The sequence below is a fragment of the Rhagoletis zephyria genome, unplaced genomic scaffold, assembly GCF_001687245.7.
Source record: "Rhagoletis zephyria isolate East Lansing unplaced genomic scaffold, Rhagoletis_zephyria_1.1 Rzeph_scaffold_01642, whole genome shotgun sequence".
NCBI lineage: Eukaryota > Metazoa > Arthropoda > Insecta > Diptera > Tephritidae > Rhagoletis > Rhagoletis zephyria.
The window spans coordinates 34,944-51,779 of record NW_016158726.1 but is presented as its reverse complement, the minus strand read 5'-3'; the positions used below and the strand labels follow the sequence as shown (position 1 = coordinate 51,779).

The 16,836-nt window shown below is 34.5% G+C and overlaps 2 protein-coding genes and 1 long non-coding RNA gene across 4 annotated transcripts in view; 2 read left to right on the top strand and 1 right to left on the bottom strand.

The window, feature by feature from the left end:
* Positions 1 to 4,115, top strand: part of LOC108364697 (putative helicase MOV-10) — a 66,124-nt gene extending 62,009 nt beyond the window's left edge. For both annotated transcript variants that reach the window (XM_017618480.1, XM_017618479.1), the window contains 3 exons: positions 155 to 431; positions 488 to 890; positions 2,980 to 4,115. In XM_017618480.1, the coding sequence (XP_017473969.1) occupies positions 155 to 431; positions 488 to 890; positions 2,980 to 3,857 (1,558 nt within the window). In that variant the 3' untranslated portion in view covers positions 3,858 to 4,115. The remainder of the gene's footprint in view (positions 1 to 154; positions 432 to 487; positions 891 to 2,979) is intronic.
* A 3,624-nt stretch (positions 4,116 to 7,739) lies between these two features.
* Positions 7,740 to 9,149, top strand: LOC108364704 (uncharacterized). The gene is made up of 2 exons (XR_001847801.1): positions 7,740 to 7,908; positions 8,893 to 9,149. It is a non-coding gene; the product is annotated as an uncharacterized LOC108364704 (long non-coding RNA).
* Positions 9,150 to 10,976: 1,827 nt separating this feature from the next.
* The window catches only part of LOC108364707 (putative helicase MOV-10), a 14,356-nt gene continuing 8,496 nt past the window's right edge, over positions 10,977 to 16,836 (bottom strand). Inside the window, exons 3-9 of the mRNA XM_017618489.1 lie at positions 15,505 to 15,689; positions 14,866 to 15,142; positions 14,245 to 14,648; positions 13,331 to 14,145; positions 13,035 to 13,140; positions 11,339 to 11,618; positions 10,977 to 11,148 (exon numbers count right to left, since the gene is read on the bottom strand). Of these exons, the coding sequence (XP_017473978.1) occupies positions 11,011 to 11,148; positions 11,339 to 11,618; positions 13,035 to 13,140; positions 13,331 to 14,145; positions 14,245 to 14,648; positions 14,866 to 15,142; positions 15,505 to 15,689 (2,205 nt within the window). The 3' untranslated portion in view covers positions 10,977 to 11,010. The remainder of the gene's footprint in view (positions 11,149 to 11,338; positions 11,619 to 13,034; positions 13,141 to 13,330; positions 14,146 to 14,244; positions 14,649 to 14,865; positions 15,143 to 15,504; positions 15,690 to 16,836) is intronic.

Genomic DNA, 16,836 nt, shown 5'->3' with positions numbered 1-16,836 from the left:
GTACCTATAGTTTTTGCGAACTAATTTCTGTTTTTAAATGGAAAACATTTGTTTCCTAAAACATGGGCATTCTGCGCTTCTCTCTTAACTCCTCTTCTTTCAAACTAAAAAAAACTGTAAATAGCTTATTTAACAAATCGCATCATCCTTATAGTCTATATAATCTGCTCGAGATTACCACCGTGATGGACTATGTGCGCGATCTACTGTATTTCGGCATTAAGGGCCACAAGATCACACAGAGTGACATTGGTATTATAACACCATATAAGAAACAGTATATGCGCATTCAGGACGAATTAAATCTACGCAATTGGTATCAAGTCGAAACGGGCGCAGTTGAATCCTTTCAAGGCAAAGAGAAAAATGTTATAATTGTATCTTTCGTACGTTCGTTCTCCAAGACACTGGGTTTCCTGGATAGTCCAAGAGTAAGTACAACAATCAAATTTTTTTCTTAAAATGATTTATTCTTCAATCTTTTTAGCGTTTAAATGTAACGCTCTCTCGTGCTCGTTCAATTCTCATACTAATCGGAAATCCGAGAACTTTGAGTCAAAATGAAGACTTCAAGCATATTATTGAGCAGTGTCAACTGCATAACACCTTGGTTGGTGCCGCCTACCATGAAGATGGCCCTTCAGTACAGAAGGACAAATCCAACAACGGGCAAATGCAGCAGCTAGCAAAATCCATGGAAAAGTTGAATGTTAACAAGAAGAATATTGCTGATGATGACAGCAAAAATGGTGCCAAATCTAAGGCAAGAAATAAAAAGAAAAGGCAGAAGAAGGCCAAGAAGAATGCTATCGGTGACGCACAAGCGAATGAGAGGGCATCCGATGCTGCCAATGAAGCGCTGAAGAGTAAGAATAGCAGTGCATTCAAAAGTAAGAGCAGCTATTTTTATCGTAAACTTAGAGTTTTGAAACGTAAAAAAGCGAAGAAGGCGGCAAAGGCAGCACAAAATCTTTAAATATTGAGAATGATGCAAGCTTAGAAGAAAGTGAGGAGGAGGGGGATTTGTATGTCTTGATGTGTGTGCGTGAGTATGTGTGTTTGCGTTTAAGGTTGGGAAGTTGTGAATTTCATGCCAACATGTGTTTGTGTATACATACATATCTATTGATTGGTCTACAGTCTGGTAATAGCAGTTTATGCGCATGAGAAACGCCTTAAGAATGGGTATTAATCGGATATTTATTTTCAACTTCGTAAATACGCGGTTTTAAATCAATCACTTAACACGCATACATATCTCATTGCTAAAATGCATATTTTTTTTTTTATAAAAATAAGCAAAATTATTTACTTTTATTGTGTTCTTTAAGTTTATGAAGTGTTTTTGCTCATTTAAATGCTTGCTTCTTTTGATTTTAAACATACACACATACGCGTGACATGCTTATAATTTTTCATTTAGTTACATTGAGTGGAATTTTTCATATTGGCTGATTTTTTATATCATATATTTGTTGAAGCTTTTTGTATGTTGATTTTTTTGCTGTATTGCTTTTATGTGGAATTGATAAACTATGTAGTTTTTTTTTTGTTTGGCTTTTTTGCAATGACAATAAAAAAGTTTTTTAATATTAAAAATATGTTTTTAAGCGTAAGCTTCTATTGGCTTTGACGTTTTTTTCAAAATTTTTGGTTATAATTGGACATAATTACTCTGGGATTAAACAATTAAGGGTCCGCAAAAATATTTAGAATTTATTTCTAGTTTTTACTTTCAAAGTCATTTTAAAAGCACCTCACAAAAAAACTGCCTCAAGTACACCCTGTCAATTTTAAATTACCGACATCTATGAAACTTGGCTAAAGATCTTTAATTTACTTATTTTGCGCCGAAAGTGGTTCGGTAAGCTCTCGTTTTGTTTTGAGCTGAATAAATTGCTTTTTGTAAACTGGTATAAAAGTAAGTCTTAAAATTTTACTATGCTCAAAAATTGCTTATAATTGTTTTTTTTATGGCTTTCATTAATTCTAAATTTTTCTAAACACTATTTACTCGCATTGTAAGTTCGCACATACATATGTTCATGCAGTTGGTCTAAAGGAATTACTACCTTCATTTGGATGTATCGAAAAGATAACATTGATATTTCCGATGCATCCCTACTTTAAATACGTTTTGAAGTAATACACTGGTCGAATATTTATTTTCTTTTCATTTTTCTCAAACTGGTCTAAAGATTTGCTATCTTCATTTCACCTCAAAAGTTGTCCGATAAGCATACATTTTGTGTTGAATTCATTAGATCGCATATATTGCGGTTTTGTAAAACTGGTCTAAAAGTTTTTTTTTTCATAATTTACATTTTCTCTTGGCACACAAGTTACTGATAACTATTTTTTCGTATTTTATTGATAAACTCTCCTTAAAATAGACTCCCCGAAAATGGCATCGTGTGCGTTGAAATGCGTAAGAGCGAAAAATAAAAACTTAGTTTTCGTAAATTTAACTTGCTGTAAACTTAAATACTTCTAAATATTTTGTGATTTATCTAACTGGCATACAAGTTCATTAACTTCAGTATTGCCGATTTTGCAACAAAACTTGTCTGTTAACCTAAGATTAGATTTTTATGCAACTGGTCTAACTATTATTCGTTTGATAAGAAAAAAATTACTCGATTTGCAAGTGGTCTAAAAGGATTATTACTTTTTGACTCCGTGGATATCTAGAACTGATACGGAATTTAGTTCCTAACAGATACCCGCTTTATGAAACTGGTCTTAATGTTTATAAACTTTAAAACTGATATAATTTGCCAAAAAAAAAGTACACAATCGTGAGTAGTTTGTAAAAAGGCCTGAGGCATGTTATTCGGCTTCGATGATTTAAAATGATACTACTAATAAAATTATTCACCATTAATTGCCTTCTTCGCTTTTTTCTGTTTGGAGCGCTTTTTTGAACCTTTTTTTTTAACAATTTTTTCCATTATTTTTTTCCTCCTTTTTTTCATCCAGCTGCAAAGCCTGCATCCGCTGAAAAACAACGCCAAACATTTACTCTTTACAAAGACCTTTATTTATCTAACGAGCGTTGTGTGCGTGAATCCGCCACCACTGGCACTATAAGCAACAATAGCAATGCCCAAAATAATAAATCAGAAATTGAAGACCTCTTCGCAGGACTACCACGTGTACCGCAACAACACGATTTTGAAATAATCAACTTGCCCCCTCAGCCTAACACTGTTGATGAGGACTTAGATCAAATTATAAAACGGTTGAATTTACTGAAAAGAAAATCGAAGCCGTCCAAGCAAACATTTGTGCCAGCAACAGCAGACATGACCGCAAAAGGCGCAAATGTAATGAACCCAGCAAGGAGCCAGACGCCTACAGCGGCAGCAGCAGGATATACTAACAGTAACGTAGAGCGGCGTTATACTTTATCGAATTTGCATAGCATCAATGAAAGGGCTACAAATGTTACGGCCACTCAGAGGCCAGAAAATTATAGTGTCACGCCTACGATTAGAGCTGATGGAATTCCTACTATGAATTCATCCGGTGCTCAGACACTACACATCGACGCCAGAGTATCTACTGTCGCTTCGCCTACGCCTACTGCAAATGCTGGTGTTACGCCGGCTCGGTGTCAGCCTGTATACGCAAGCGGTCCCATAACATTCAGGGAGGATCTTAGGCGTTCCGGTACTACAAGTAATACTGCCACTGCTAGTGAACGTACACCTGCTTCTGCCTCTTCGACTCCGTTAAGGTCACAAGCCAACGCCAGAGTATTTGTTGGACATGCAGAATATCCAACGTCTCCGAGATACGTACAAACTCGCACAGAGCCACCAAAGTCTTCGAAGAAGAGCTGCGTAATTGCTTAGCAAATCGAACTTCCAAATAGCATTTATTTTTCATTTCATTGTTATTATTATTTCAATTATGCAAAGTTTTTAGGCAAATGCGATTGTTGCATTTTGCTTTGAACTTTGCTCGTAGTTTTGTAGTTTCGATGACTCGTAAACGGCGAAAGGGGAAAAATGTTTTAGGGAATAGCGAGAATAGCCAGAATTGAGCTTCATGTTCATGTATGTGGACGTGTTATCTTTCTTGCTAATCGTATGTAAGTTGTTCCCGAATTTTAACTTNATGTATGTGGACGTGTTATCTTTCTTGCTAATCGTATGTAAGTTGTTCCCTAATTTTAACTTTTCTTTTTCCTTTAACTTGCCGTTTTTTCTGAGGAATTGATTCTACAAAAATAACTCATTACCGCGTAAAATTTTACGCCATATAAGCTTGTGAACTGTGATATTCACAAGCTAATAGCTATAAGTTTGGGGCAGTGGGATTTTTATTTTTTGCTGCCTTTCGTTGGATCCCGAGAAGTTATAATAATTTGGGTCTGCTCGTGAAGCCTTCGGGATAATTTGAATATTTCTTTATTAATTGTCATTGAATAATATTTTGTGTGGAAACCACCGAAACAATGTCAGTCGAACAGTTAAATTTAGAGATGTCGAGAAAAGGGAAATATGTACACTGGTTTTGTGATTGCAAGATGTATTTGAGGGTGTAATATCGTTTATTTTCTTCCGAGTCTCAAGCGCCAAATTTCACTGGCTCTTAAATCATTAGAGAGGGCTAAGCATTAGCGGGTGGTCTGTTCGCATGCAAAATCAAATTATGTGTTTTCCCTGTGAAAACTTTTTATACTTGCTTAAAAAATAACCAACGCAAATTTTTGAAGAGTTGCTATTCAGTATTTCAAGTATTCATACTCAGGGTACTTGAGATAATTTTTCTTTTGGCACTTTTTTTTGACACTGGAAGCCAGTCCTTCAATGTTTTTTTTTTACATTTTCGCACTGGCGTAAATGCTAATTTTGCTGAAATAGTTCTCCATTTGCCTAAAATAAATATAACCAATGCAAATTTTTGAAGAGTTGCTATTCAGTATTTCAAGTATTCATACTCAGGGTACTTGAGATAATTTTTCTTTTGGCACTTTTTTTTTGACACTGGAAGCCAGTCCTTCAATGTTTTTTTTTTACATTTTCGCACTGGCGTAAATGCTAATTTTGCTGAAATAGTTCTCCATTTGCCTAAAATAAATATAACCAATGCAAATTTTTGAAGAGTTGCTATTCAGTATTTCAAGTATTCATACTCAGGGTACTTGAGATAATTTTTCTTTTGGCACTTTTTTTTTGACACTGGAAGCCAGTCCTTCAATGTTTTTTTTTTACATTTTCGCACTGGCGTAAATGCTAATTTTGCTGAAATAGTTCTCCATTTGCCTAAAATAAATATAACCAATGCAAATTTTTGAAGAGTTGCTATTCAGTATTTCAAGTATTCATACTCAGGGTACTTGAGATAATTTTTCTTTTGGCACTTTTTTTTTGACACTGGAAGCCAGTCCTCAATGTTTTTTTTTTACATTTTCGCACTGGCGTAAATGCTAATTTTGCTGAAATAGTTCTCCATTTGCCTAAAATGTGTGGAATCTTTCTCTAGTCTAAAGCTCTATTGCTCTCAACGGCTAGATATTTGAGTTAACAGATGTCTGGAAAGCATACTTTCTTAATAAAATTGGTTTAAACCCTGGTTGTTTTAATTTTTTTTTGCCTTGACATGCCATTGAATTATGCCTTTTGGTTTTATAACCGTTCGATTTACCACTTCTCTAAAATGCAAAAGAATCGAATATATAACTGGTCTAATTGGCGGCATAAAAGGTGCGTCTGGCTCGCAAGTCATTTGTGTACGTGTTGACTCGCCTTCGCCTACACACAGTTGAATCATTCTGTTTCATGCCAAGAGTCATGTCGGTGTAACTAACATATTTATTTTCACAAATACATCCAAACCGACTCGCGAGTCAGACACACTGTGTATGCCGCCTATAATGGCTTAAGTGCGGCAAGGTAATATTAAATATGGGCTGAAACGTAAAATATGTTTTAAATAAAACGGCGGTTCTTCGCCTCATACAAATTTTGCAATCACAAAAGATTCTCTCTTTAATGCTGAAAAGGTATTTGTATTATTCATTTTGCCCAAAATTCCTTTAAAATGTTCGGGTTTTAACTGGTCTAAATTAAACAACTTTTTTAAAATTAAAGCATTTTTTAATGATTACACTCGACTTATAATTTGTTTTAAACCTTAATAAAACTTGTCTTATTGCTCCTTCTGAACTGGTCTAATTTTTTTTCAAGACGATTCTGTTTTTTAGTATATGCTTTGTTTAAATAAGAAAAATTGGAGTCCAAAAAAATAATTTTTTAATTGGTAAAATTTTTCAGCTCAAAATCCGGTTGCATCATGTCCTTTTTGAATTATTAAATTATAATACATATGTTATTCACATTCACTTTTTTTTATAAAGCAATTATTGTCAACCACAATTGTAAGGCACGGTGCACATTAGAGCGATACGATATGCGGTGTAGTAGTAAACAGTGTCGCTCGGCCGATACGCAAGCGATATATGTCGCCGCAGTGTCGCTGTCGGAATTTTTTCGTTAATTTTCATTCTGCATCAAATGGCATATACATACAGTATTGTTTCAAAATCTCTAAAAAATTTTGAGAGTGTGTGGTATTCCCGTCGTTGCTAATAAATTTACCTTAAACTTTTTAATCTTGGTTGGTAATCGGATATTTTACTTTGGCGTCCTCTGCTCCGATAGGCGTAGCGTCGAAAACAGCAAGACGGTGAAGCAGCAGAAATTGTAACCCATTCAGCCCAGAATTTTAAATTTAAAGATTTGAGTTAAGCTATTCAGCCTAGTTGCGTACGTCGTAAACTAGAGTAAAATGGACGACTCGACAACATTGGCATTGCCTATTGTCGTGCTGAAATAAGTAGACGACGAAAACTGTCGAAAATTATCCAGTGCTGCCAAGTTTTCCCATTTTAATACACTAGTCGAATCGAATTTTTAGGCAATGCCATGTACTTTTCGATACGTCTTGACTCTCGAAAAACGACTATCTAAGATTAGCTATTCAAATGTCAGCCAGCTGTTCAATTTAAACTCAGTTTACGTGATCTAAGTTTAAACTGCCACTGAAAAACTGGCCCTTAGTCTGTATATACGAAAGACAAATGTAAAAAAGATAGTACCTTAGACATTTGCAACACAGTAAATTTTTGGTATAGAAACGGAAAAGGTCAATAGGCGAGAATAGCGAAAGAAGGGGTGGTGAATTTAATAAAATAACCTACTTCGCATTAAAAAAAGCACTACGATCTGCGTGTCAAAATGGCGCCGTCTTTGATCAAATACAAAAGAATGTTGAGGAAATGTCCTGTCTTTTCGTCGAAGTGTCCAGATATATTCATTTTACTCTCATGAAACGTTGGGAACAAGGAAACTTTGACGCGATGAATTTTCTTGACTGTTATTACCAGGGAACGGATTTTTAGGACCTAAGAACCTATAAAAAAGGCAAAATAAAATAACGTAATAGGCTGGAAAAGGCAAAATAAAATAGCGAAAAAGGCAGGAAAAGGCACTAGATATTGCAAAAAAGCAAAATAAGGCACTAAAAAAGACAGAAAATACGAAGAACAATCAAAAAATACATTTATTTTAGAAATGTTTATATTACAAGTAAAATGAGAAAACCTATGAACCAGTTTCATTATATGAAAAATTTGTACTTTGAATCTTTGACTATNAAAAAAGGCAACATCAAATGTGTATATATGGAATCAGGGAAAGCTAAATCGTGTACATTCTAAATANTTCGCATTAAAAAAAGCACTACGATCTGCGTGTCAAAATGGCGCCGTCTTTGATCAAATACAAAAGAATGTTGAGGAAATGTCCTGTCTTTTCGTCGAAGTGTCCAGATATATTCATTTTACTCTCATGAAACGTTGGGAACAAGGAAACTTTGACGCGATGAATTTTCTTGACTGTTATTACCAGGGAACGGATTTTTAGGACCTAAGAACCTATAAAAAAGGCAAAATAAAATAACGTAATAGGCTGGAAAAGGCAAAATAAAATAGCGAAAAAGGCAGGAAAAGGCACTAGGTATTGCAAAAAAGGCAAAAAAAGGCAAAACAAAATAGCGAAAAAGGCAGGAAAAGGCACTAGGTATTGCAAAAAAGGCAAAAAAAGGCAAAACAAAATAGCGAAAAAGGCAGGAAAAGGCACTAGGTATTGCAAAAAAAGCAAAATAAGGCACTAAAAAAAGACAGAAAATACGAAGAACAATCAAAAAATACATTTATTTTAGAAATGTTTATATTACAAGTAAAAAGAGAAAAACTATGAACTAGTTTCATTATATGAAAAATTTGTACTTTGAATCTTTGACTATTTTATCCTTTCGAGTTTCTAACTCATAAAACTTTAATCTGTATAGTTGTAGTAACATTGAACCACAAGATACATTTTGAAGTTTTCTGGCAGCATTTTCATTCGATTTTCGCGAAGAAAAGCCTTGAATATACTAAATGTGTGCTCGACGTAAGTTGATACAAGTGGAGCCCAATTTAAATATGGAACGTTTGAAACGTTCATATTATCAGGAATAAGGGCGTTTTCCTCGCCCTTTACAATTTTATCCACACCCCTTATTGTCTCCAAGCCTACGTTAGCTCAGAAAACGGCTTTGAATTTTCCCAACACCAATTTGGCAAGAGGTCCCTGCGCTTCTATAACCCGCATGGGCATGTGTATATTTTTTAATCTTAAAAAAAAATTTTAAACGCTATAATCACTTTTTTAAAGGTAGAAAAGGCAAAAAAAGGCAAATATATTAAAAAAGGCAAAAAAGGCAACATCAAATGTGTATATATGGAATCAGGGAAAGCTAAATCGTGTACATTCTAAATAGAATATACTTTATCTCTTTAGCAGAAAAAAAGGCAATTTCCATAAAATCCGTTCCCAGGTTATTACCATTTGATGGTAAAGAAAAAAGCAACGTATATAATCGACGAAGAGTACAGTATCCTCCGTAAAAACCTGAAGTTATACGATAGTTCATACCGTTCTAATTTATTCGTGGAAAACTCGAAAAAATTTCTCACTATTTTCCACAATAATATTGCATGCACGCATGTAGTCGGCTGAGAAACTATTTCAAGTTTGAGGATGTCAAAAAAATGTGTATATATAGCACACTCCGCTACCTTTTCTAGAAAAATTTAAAAAATATCCCAGAAGAATTGTTACCACAACGTATGGTGTTTCGATTTAAAATCGAGCGGAAAGAAACTAAACGTAATACCAAATGTCAAACTATTTTGGTCTTCTTTGAACTAGTTTTCAATCTTCAAAGTTACATTAGGTGCGTTCGACAAGTTAAAAATTTGTAATAGTTTTCCAAATTTTAATGGATGGCGTTCGATGTTCCCAACGTTTCATGAGAGCGAAATGAATATATTCGACACTTCGACGAAAAGACAGGACATCTCCTCAACATCCTTGTGTATTTGATCAAAAACAGTGTCATTTTTACACGAAGATCGTAGAGCTCTTTTTTACTACGGAACGGGTTGTTTTATGACATTCACCACCACCTTCTTTGCTGTACGTATTATCTTTTTATTCATTTACCGTCTCGGAACCAAGAGTAAAAAACCTTTTATTTAACCCTTTGCTACAGACATGACTAACATTTCCCTATTTTAGTGACGTGTAGTCTCTCAGACGGCAATTTTCCAGATCAAAATATATGTATATGTTAGATATTTATTTATTTTCGATTTAAACTGGAAATTCCATCAATATATTTAATACTTATTAATGAATTAGTCATAAAAAACAAACTATAACGAAACGAAAAATGGTCGTTTTGAAGCTCGGGAAAAATGTTGAACATCAGTCGCAAGAGGGTTAAATCTACAGTATATATTAAATGAGTTTCAATAACAACAGGAGTTACAATATATTTTATGTATATAGTAAATTTATCACATACATACTTACTGCAAACTGAAAATGCGCAAAATCATAAAAAAAAAATCTCAAAAATCAACGGTAGCTTATAGCCACTTAAAAGTTGCACTTTATTATACTCAAATTGAGTGAACTACAAAACTGCATACTCCAAAAAATTCTAAAAAATTTTGTTTAAAGTTGAAACTTTGTCACATTTTCCTAAATTTTGGAAAAACTTTGAAACAATAACTTACATATATGCCATTTGACGCAGAATGAACTATATTTCTATTAAAAATTAACGAAAAAAATTTATTACGAAAGACATTGCAATATAAAAAAAAAAAGCACTGTTCGGAGACTTATTCTGGTGGGTGTATAGATGTATACAATATTAATTAAAATTTAACAAACACAATGTTTCTCAATGAATTTCAAAATAATTTCTATTAAATATTCTACAACTTCCTCCCAAAACTGTGTAGATGACCAAAAGGTACAAAATTTCAACATATTTAAATCCCTAAATTATTCAAAAATTTTCACTTTCTACTATTCAAAAGATTATATAGCTCAAAAAATTCCAAAACTGCATTTTTTCACACTTTGAATCCCAAATATTTCAAAAACTAGAGCCAATTGAATAATTTGAAGGTCAGATTCTGATTGCACGGATATCATATATGTAGAAACCAGTGGTCATTGGTTGTGCCACATCAGTTGCTAGAATTTTGTTGGGCTGTGATCTTGTACTAACACTTATACATATGTAATTATTTACATTCTCTTATCTTTACATGACATATTTTCATATATTAATTTATCATAAAACTTGAAAATAAATCTATGGTCTCAAAGATAGCAATAATGTCTTTTTTTGAGACTAAATGAAATAACTGCCTTTTATTTATTTTAATTTATGATGTAGAGTTTCTCGAAGTTTGGTACTAAGAATCATTGGTATAAATATATAAGAAATTTTTCATGGAGCATTTCGCAAAAAAATAGTTAAACCTTTTTTAGAAAATATTTTTATTTCTACTACAAAGTTCTTTTTACATTTGTATTTTAGTGAAATATTTGTCTTTTAAAAACTATTTAATTAAATAATATTATATCCAGCAGCCTATGGAGCGGGTATGAAGTTGCCATGTTGTTGACACTCTTTTATGACAAACTCATAATCTTTATACTCCGACAGTTTCGCATCATTTCCAATAAGAATCAGCAGTGATTTAGCACGCGAAAGTATGACGTTTAAACGCTGTAAAAATAGCGGGGGATAAAAAATAGGTTAGGTATATTTCCTTAAATTAGAATTGGAAATATGGACAGCCTCGAAACAGAATTGTCATAATTTGCATTGTAAATATTAAATATCTTTCCGAGTTTCGAGTTTTACAGTTTTCATATTTAAGGGAATGTAAAATAAAATTTTTATTACACATATGTACCTCTGGGTCCTTTAGAAAGCCCAAACTTTTAAATTTCGATCGTACAAACGATACAATTATAACCGCCTTCTCTTTGCCTCTATATGCCTCCGCCGTACCAGTTTCGATTTGAAATAATCGTAATGCATTCAAATCCTCTTGTATGGTCATGCATTGACTACGATACGGTGATATTATACCAATATCAGTTTCTTCCAACTTGCGTCCGCCACCCAAACCTTTTTCTAATAGCATATTGACATATTGAAAAACCACGCCGATTTCTCGTCCATTGTGAATGCTAGGAAGGGAGAAAAAAATATAAAAATAATTTATTTTATTTAAAGAATAAATTGAACCTAACGTTATTTAAGTATGTCATTCGTAGGGCTTAGCGTAATTCGAGCTATCAACATAGCCAATAAAATTCCTACAATCCGTTCCGTTCTTCAACTAAGAGACGCAGGATGTTCATTGGTATGGCTCGTGTGCGCCGATTTTAACACCAAGCAGATATTTCTACACACGAATTTCCACACGGCGTGAAACAAAACTATGTATGTACATTAGGGCGAACCAAAAATTCATGTGAAAAAGTATCGGAATTTTCATGCTCTCACCCCCTAGTATTGTTCTATATCGAAAAAAGTACACCCCTATTTTTTAATTTGATCAAAAAATATTTAAAGATCGCTCAAAGCGCTTTAAGTTTTCTATGTATTTTATATGGGAAAAAACAACGTTACGTATAAATGGTATAGAATCCTTGAAAATCAACATCGGAAATCGGATCGGAAAACTGCATTTCTCTTCCGGAGATTCCCAATAATTATACCCAATTTTTTCATAGTAACTATGTTTTATAGGTCCGCCAATAACGCCAGAAAATGCATTAGGGGACAAATAATTATCTTTAGTATTAAAAAATAGTTAAACAAACAATTAGGTTTTATTATTGGAAGTCTCCTGAAGAGCACCAGAGTTTTCCGATCGAGAAATATTAATTTTCAAGAATTCTATACCATTTCTACGAAAAGTTTTTTCCCCAAATAAAATACATGGAAAACTTTGAGCGCTTTGAGCGACCTCTATATATTTTTCGATTTCAAAAAAAAAATTGGGTATATCTTTTCCGGTTTAGAACCTTCCTAGGGGGTGAGAGCATTAAAATTCCGACTTTACTTTTTTTTTGCCACCCTAATGTACGGCCAACTTTCTCATGACCATTTTAGAATTGGAAGATAGGATAGTAACTAAAGTAATTATAAGTTAAAGGCGTTAATAATTAGGAAAACTCAGCGAAAATCCGAATCTAAGCTTCAACCAGATTACTTTCTCTTCTGATTGCTACGGGTCTAAGGCCAATATGCCATTTTCGAAAACACCCTTGGTGGTGTTTCTTTGAATAACTAACGCGTAATTGGCATTATAAGAGAAGCCGGAAAGCGCCTGTGGGTCGCAAGCGGGCCACGCAAAAGCACTTTTGGTGGTGTTCTCCGAATAAGTGAAACGTGATTATGAGGGAATCCACAAAGTGGATCATAGGTTTTTCTAAAATATATAAAATCGAAACGGAACATATGAATATATGTAACAAGAGATTATGGTCAGCTTTCTGTCCAGCATTCCGGCACACACTACAATAACTCCTGCCGTAATCGTTTCAGCGTGCTCTAATCCGGTTGTACTATAACATAATGTATGTCGAAATATTTACCTGTCAGATTCATCGTCTAACTCCTCTCTTCCATGAACTGCATGGAACAAAATGGGAAAATTCGGATCATTTAAACCTTCCCACTTGGCGGCCCAGTTTGTTTCTTCTGAAATAAAAACAAAAATAATAATAATTTAAACCTCTAAAATTGAATATACATATTGTGTTATTACCAGCGGGTANTTCGGATCATTTAAACCTTCCCACTTGGCGGCCCAGTTTGTTTCTTCTGACATAAAAACAAAAATAATAATAATTTAAACCTCTAAAATTGAATATACATATTGTGTTATTACCAGCGGGTGCCATAGCCTGTAGCTTATCATCGTAGTACAATTGACTAAATAGTTTAACGATCGCTGTATGTGAACGGAAATTGCGACATAAACGTGTTTGTATTAGTTGATTGTACTCGCCATTGGCTTTATTGACTTCAGCATAGCATTTACGTTGTAGTAGCTTTTCCAATAACGATTTGCCAAGACCTAACTCTTTGGCACGTCTTGAATTTAATATCGGGCCCAATTGTTTGTGATCACCAGCTATGATTAATTTCGATTTTTCATTTAATGTATTCACTAAACCGACTAAGGATTCAGGCATCGAACAAGCCGCCCCTTCGTCGAGGAAAACATGTGTGAACTGTTGCAAACTGCCGGTAGTTAATTTCCCAACTGCACTTAATGTACATACAACTACCCGATAATCTTGCAGCACCTTTACATCCGGAAAGAAATGCCAATCGTACATGTTCGAATATTCGAGCAGCAGTTTATTGATATTCTCACGTCGTCGTTCCTGCGACCAGCAATAGATACGCGCTAATATTTGCGTACGCGGTTCCTTGCCTAACGAAAGTGTACTACAAATGCGTAAAGCAATTTCATCACAAGCACAGTTAGGACCGGCCGTCACAAGTATCTTGGCATTGGGTTCGTGCAGCAGTAGCTGCAGGATTGATTCTACAATCACAGAGGTTTTACCCGTGCCAGGTGGACCGAATATAATGAAGGGTGCAAGCAGTTCATTCGACTTGCTGATTGAAACAATATTTTGAACTGCTTGCTTCTGCTCGGGGTTGGCGGCAATCTTTTTGTCGTAGAAACTCAAGCTGCGAAGAGCGAGAGAAAGTAAAAAACAAAAATTCATACAAAAGTGCACTTATATGTAGAAAAACATTAGATTCGATGGAGATAAAAATTGAACTCACCGTTTCTCTGGAATAGCCACTTCTGGCAAAGTATTGGGAAATAGGAACCGCTGCAGAGTAGCTTTCTTTACTTCATAACATTCCAGCGCATTATATTGATAGCGCAGAGTCAGACGTGCGGGACAAAATACGATGAGATAGGAAACGTTTGGATCCTCCGGCAATTTACCTTCCGTTCCAAAAGTTACTGTTCTTTCATAAACACTTTCTATTTGTCCGTTAAATGTGGGTCCTACAGTTTTACCTGGTACTTTTAATTCCCTCGAACCACTTAGTAATATATTCAAAAAGAATTCTTTTGGAAGTGATTTTGTAACTGGACATTCGGCCACTATTAGCAGTCGATTATAGGGACTGAGTAGGGCTTCATTAAAGCAACCGATTTTCCGTGATTTCCGTGTAAGCTATGCGAAAGTTTGTGAGTAGAGGTAAGAAAAGAGAAAATACTTATGTACCAAAATTAACTACATAGGTACATACATACGTATATGTATATATAAAATTTATTAAGAGAACAAAATCGGGGTTTAAAGGGGAAATTAAATTTTAAAAGCTATTTGCAAAAAACGCCTCTTATAATAATGCAAACTTGAAAGTGCACAAATTTTCTCTACTACCAACCTTTAAACTATATTTTAGCGGACGCGATTGTGTTAATTTCACATCGCGTTGTATTAGGCGACGATATTTTTCCAGAATATCAATATCTTCAATTTGCAGTAGTAATTTCATGGCACCGAAAATATTTTCAGGCGTAAATATACGACCGCCATTAAAATAATCAGCAAAAGCTGTTGAACTTTTACAAAGTTCCTCGTCATCGTATTTTTTTTTCTTCAACTCCAAGAGCGTGGTTGGCGGTAGAAAGGTTGGTAAAGCTGCGGTAGCTTGAAAGAATCTGTAGAAACAATTGAACTCTTTATACACGCATACACACATATCGTCGATGCCTTTGCAAAACCGCCCATCGTCCAATTGCAAAACCGCCTATTTTACGGCATTAAAACTTTTCAGGAGAGCGAAAAAAACAGTTTTTCTTTGAAGGCATTGACATGATAGGCGGTATTTTCTCTTGGCTATTATTTTACAAATCTATTGTTTTACAAATCTTAATAACGATTTTACAATTTTTATGCACAAATCTCGATGCCTGGAGTTCAGGGTTACGAAATCTAATTTTCGCCACAACGGCGATTCAGGCGGTTTTGCAACTGGTCGATGGGCGGTTTTGCAGAAGCATCGATGATATGTATTACTTACGTTTTCGCTGATAATCGATGCAGCTTTTTGTTTTCCTTATGATATGGTATTAGCTTCTTTTCGAAATCCTTATGCAGCTCCTCAATTTCGTTAAATAGCATAATTTTTTGATAATTTAAACAAAAGAGATCGCTGCCCTTAGGTATATCGATCAAATAGCCGGTGCGATGTAGCAATACGCCAACCTGTAATGGAGAAAGGAAGTCCCTAAATAAGTTCGAAAAACACTCCTAACAGTTTTACGGCTTTTTGTATTTCAGCGACGATTTGAGATAGAGCCTTTCTATATTAAGGTAACGAGATGTAGGTGTCACCGAAAATGTATGCTCGAAAAAAAATGTGTACGGCGAACGTTTTTTTTTTTTGCTCGTAAGGTGGTACGGTCTAATGTACGTGTTATTTTTGTTTAAAGGTTTTAACCCTCTTATGCCGAAATCTAAATTTTTGAGATTCGTACGTTTGTTTTTCTAAAAAAATTTCGTTTTGATTTTGTCGCTAGAAGCACACAAATACATATGCACATATGTATGGGCGTGTATGTATCTGAATGTACATAAATACATATATACAAATGTTTATGCCCATATTATATGACTTTTTAATTTCTATGCCTTTGCAAATTCCCAAGACACTTGAATGCGAGAATAATAAAAATAATAATCGAAGGGCACAGCTCTACAAGGGCCTCAAAGTGCTCCATAACGACTTAAGAGTTCTTTATGATAAACATACATATGTACATGCGTATGTACACTCAGAATGTGTGCGACCGCCTACAAATTAGCGTCAATATTTACATAAACATAAAAAAAAGGATACAATTTCATCAGTGCCATAATAAACAAAACAGAGTTTCTGAAGTGGACAATGTTAAGAAAATCGTCAGAGGAGTAAAAACAAAAAAAAAAAAAAGAAACATACACAGTAACGTCATCAAAGCAAACATCCGAAACGAAAAATCCCACCATGCAAAACATGAGAAATAGGCAACAATCGTCAATGGCAACAAATTGGCGACTCACCGATTTATTGCTGTGGTGACAAATCGGCAACATCACTTCGTTCATGACAATTTTGAATAAAATGTTCTCACAAATTCCGAAACTTATGAATATGGCGTCAATAGTATTGGCCAAAAGCATCTAAATTATGCCCAAGGACAAGATTGAAGAAATAGGAAGCCTCACAGCGAGAAAATGAATTAATTCCGATTGTAAGTTGCGATTTGGTATACAAAAAAAAATAAATGAAGCCTTAAAAAGAATAAAATTATTCCAAATATCGCCTGAAGCGATAAGAAAAGGACTCATTCAGGTAATAAGAAAACGACTC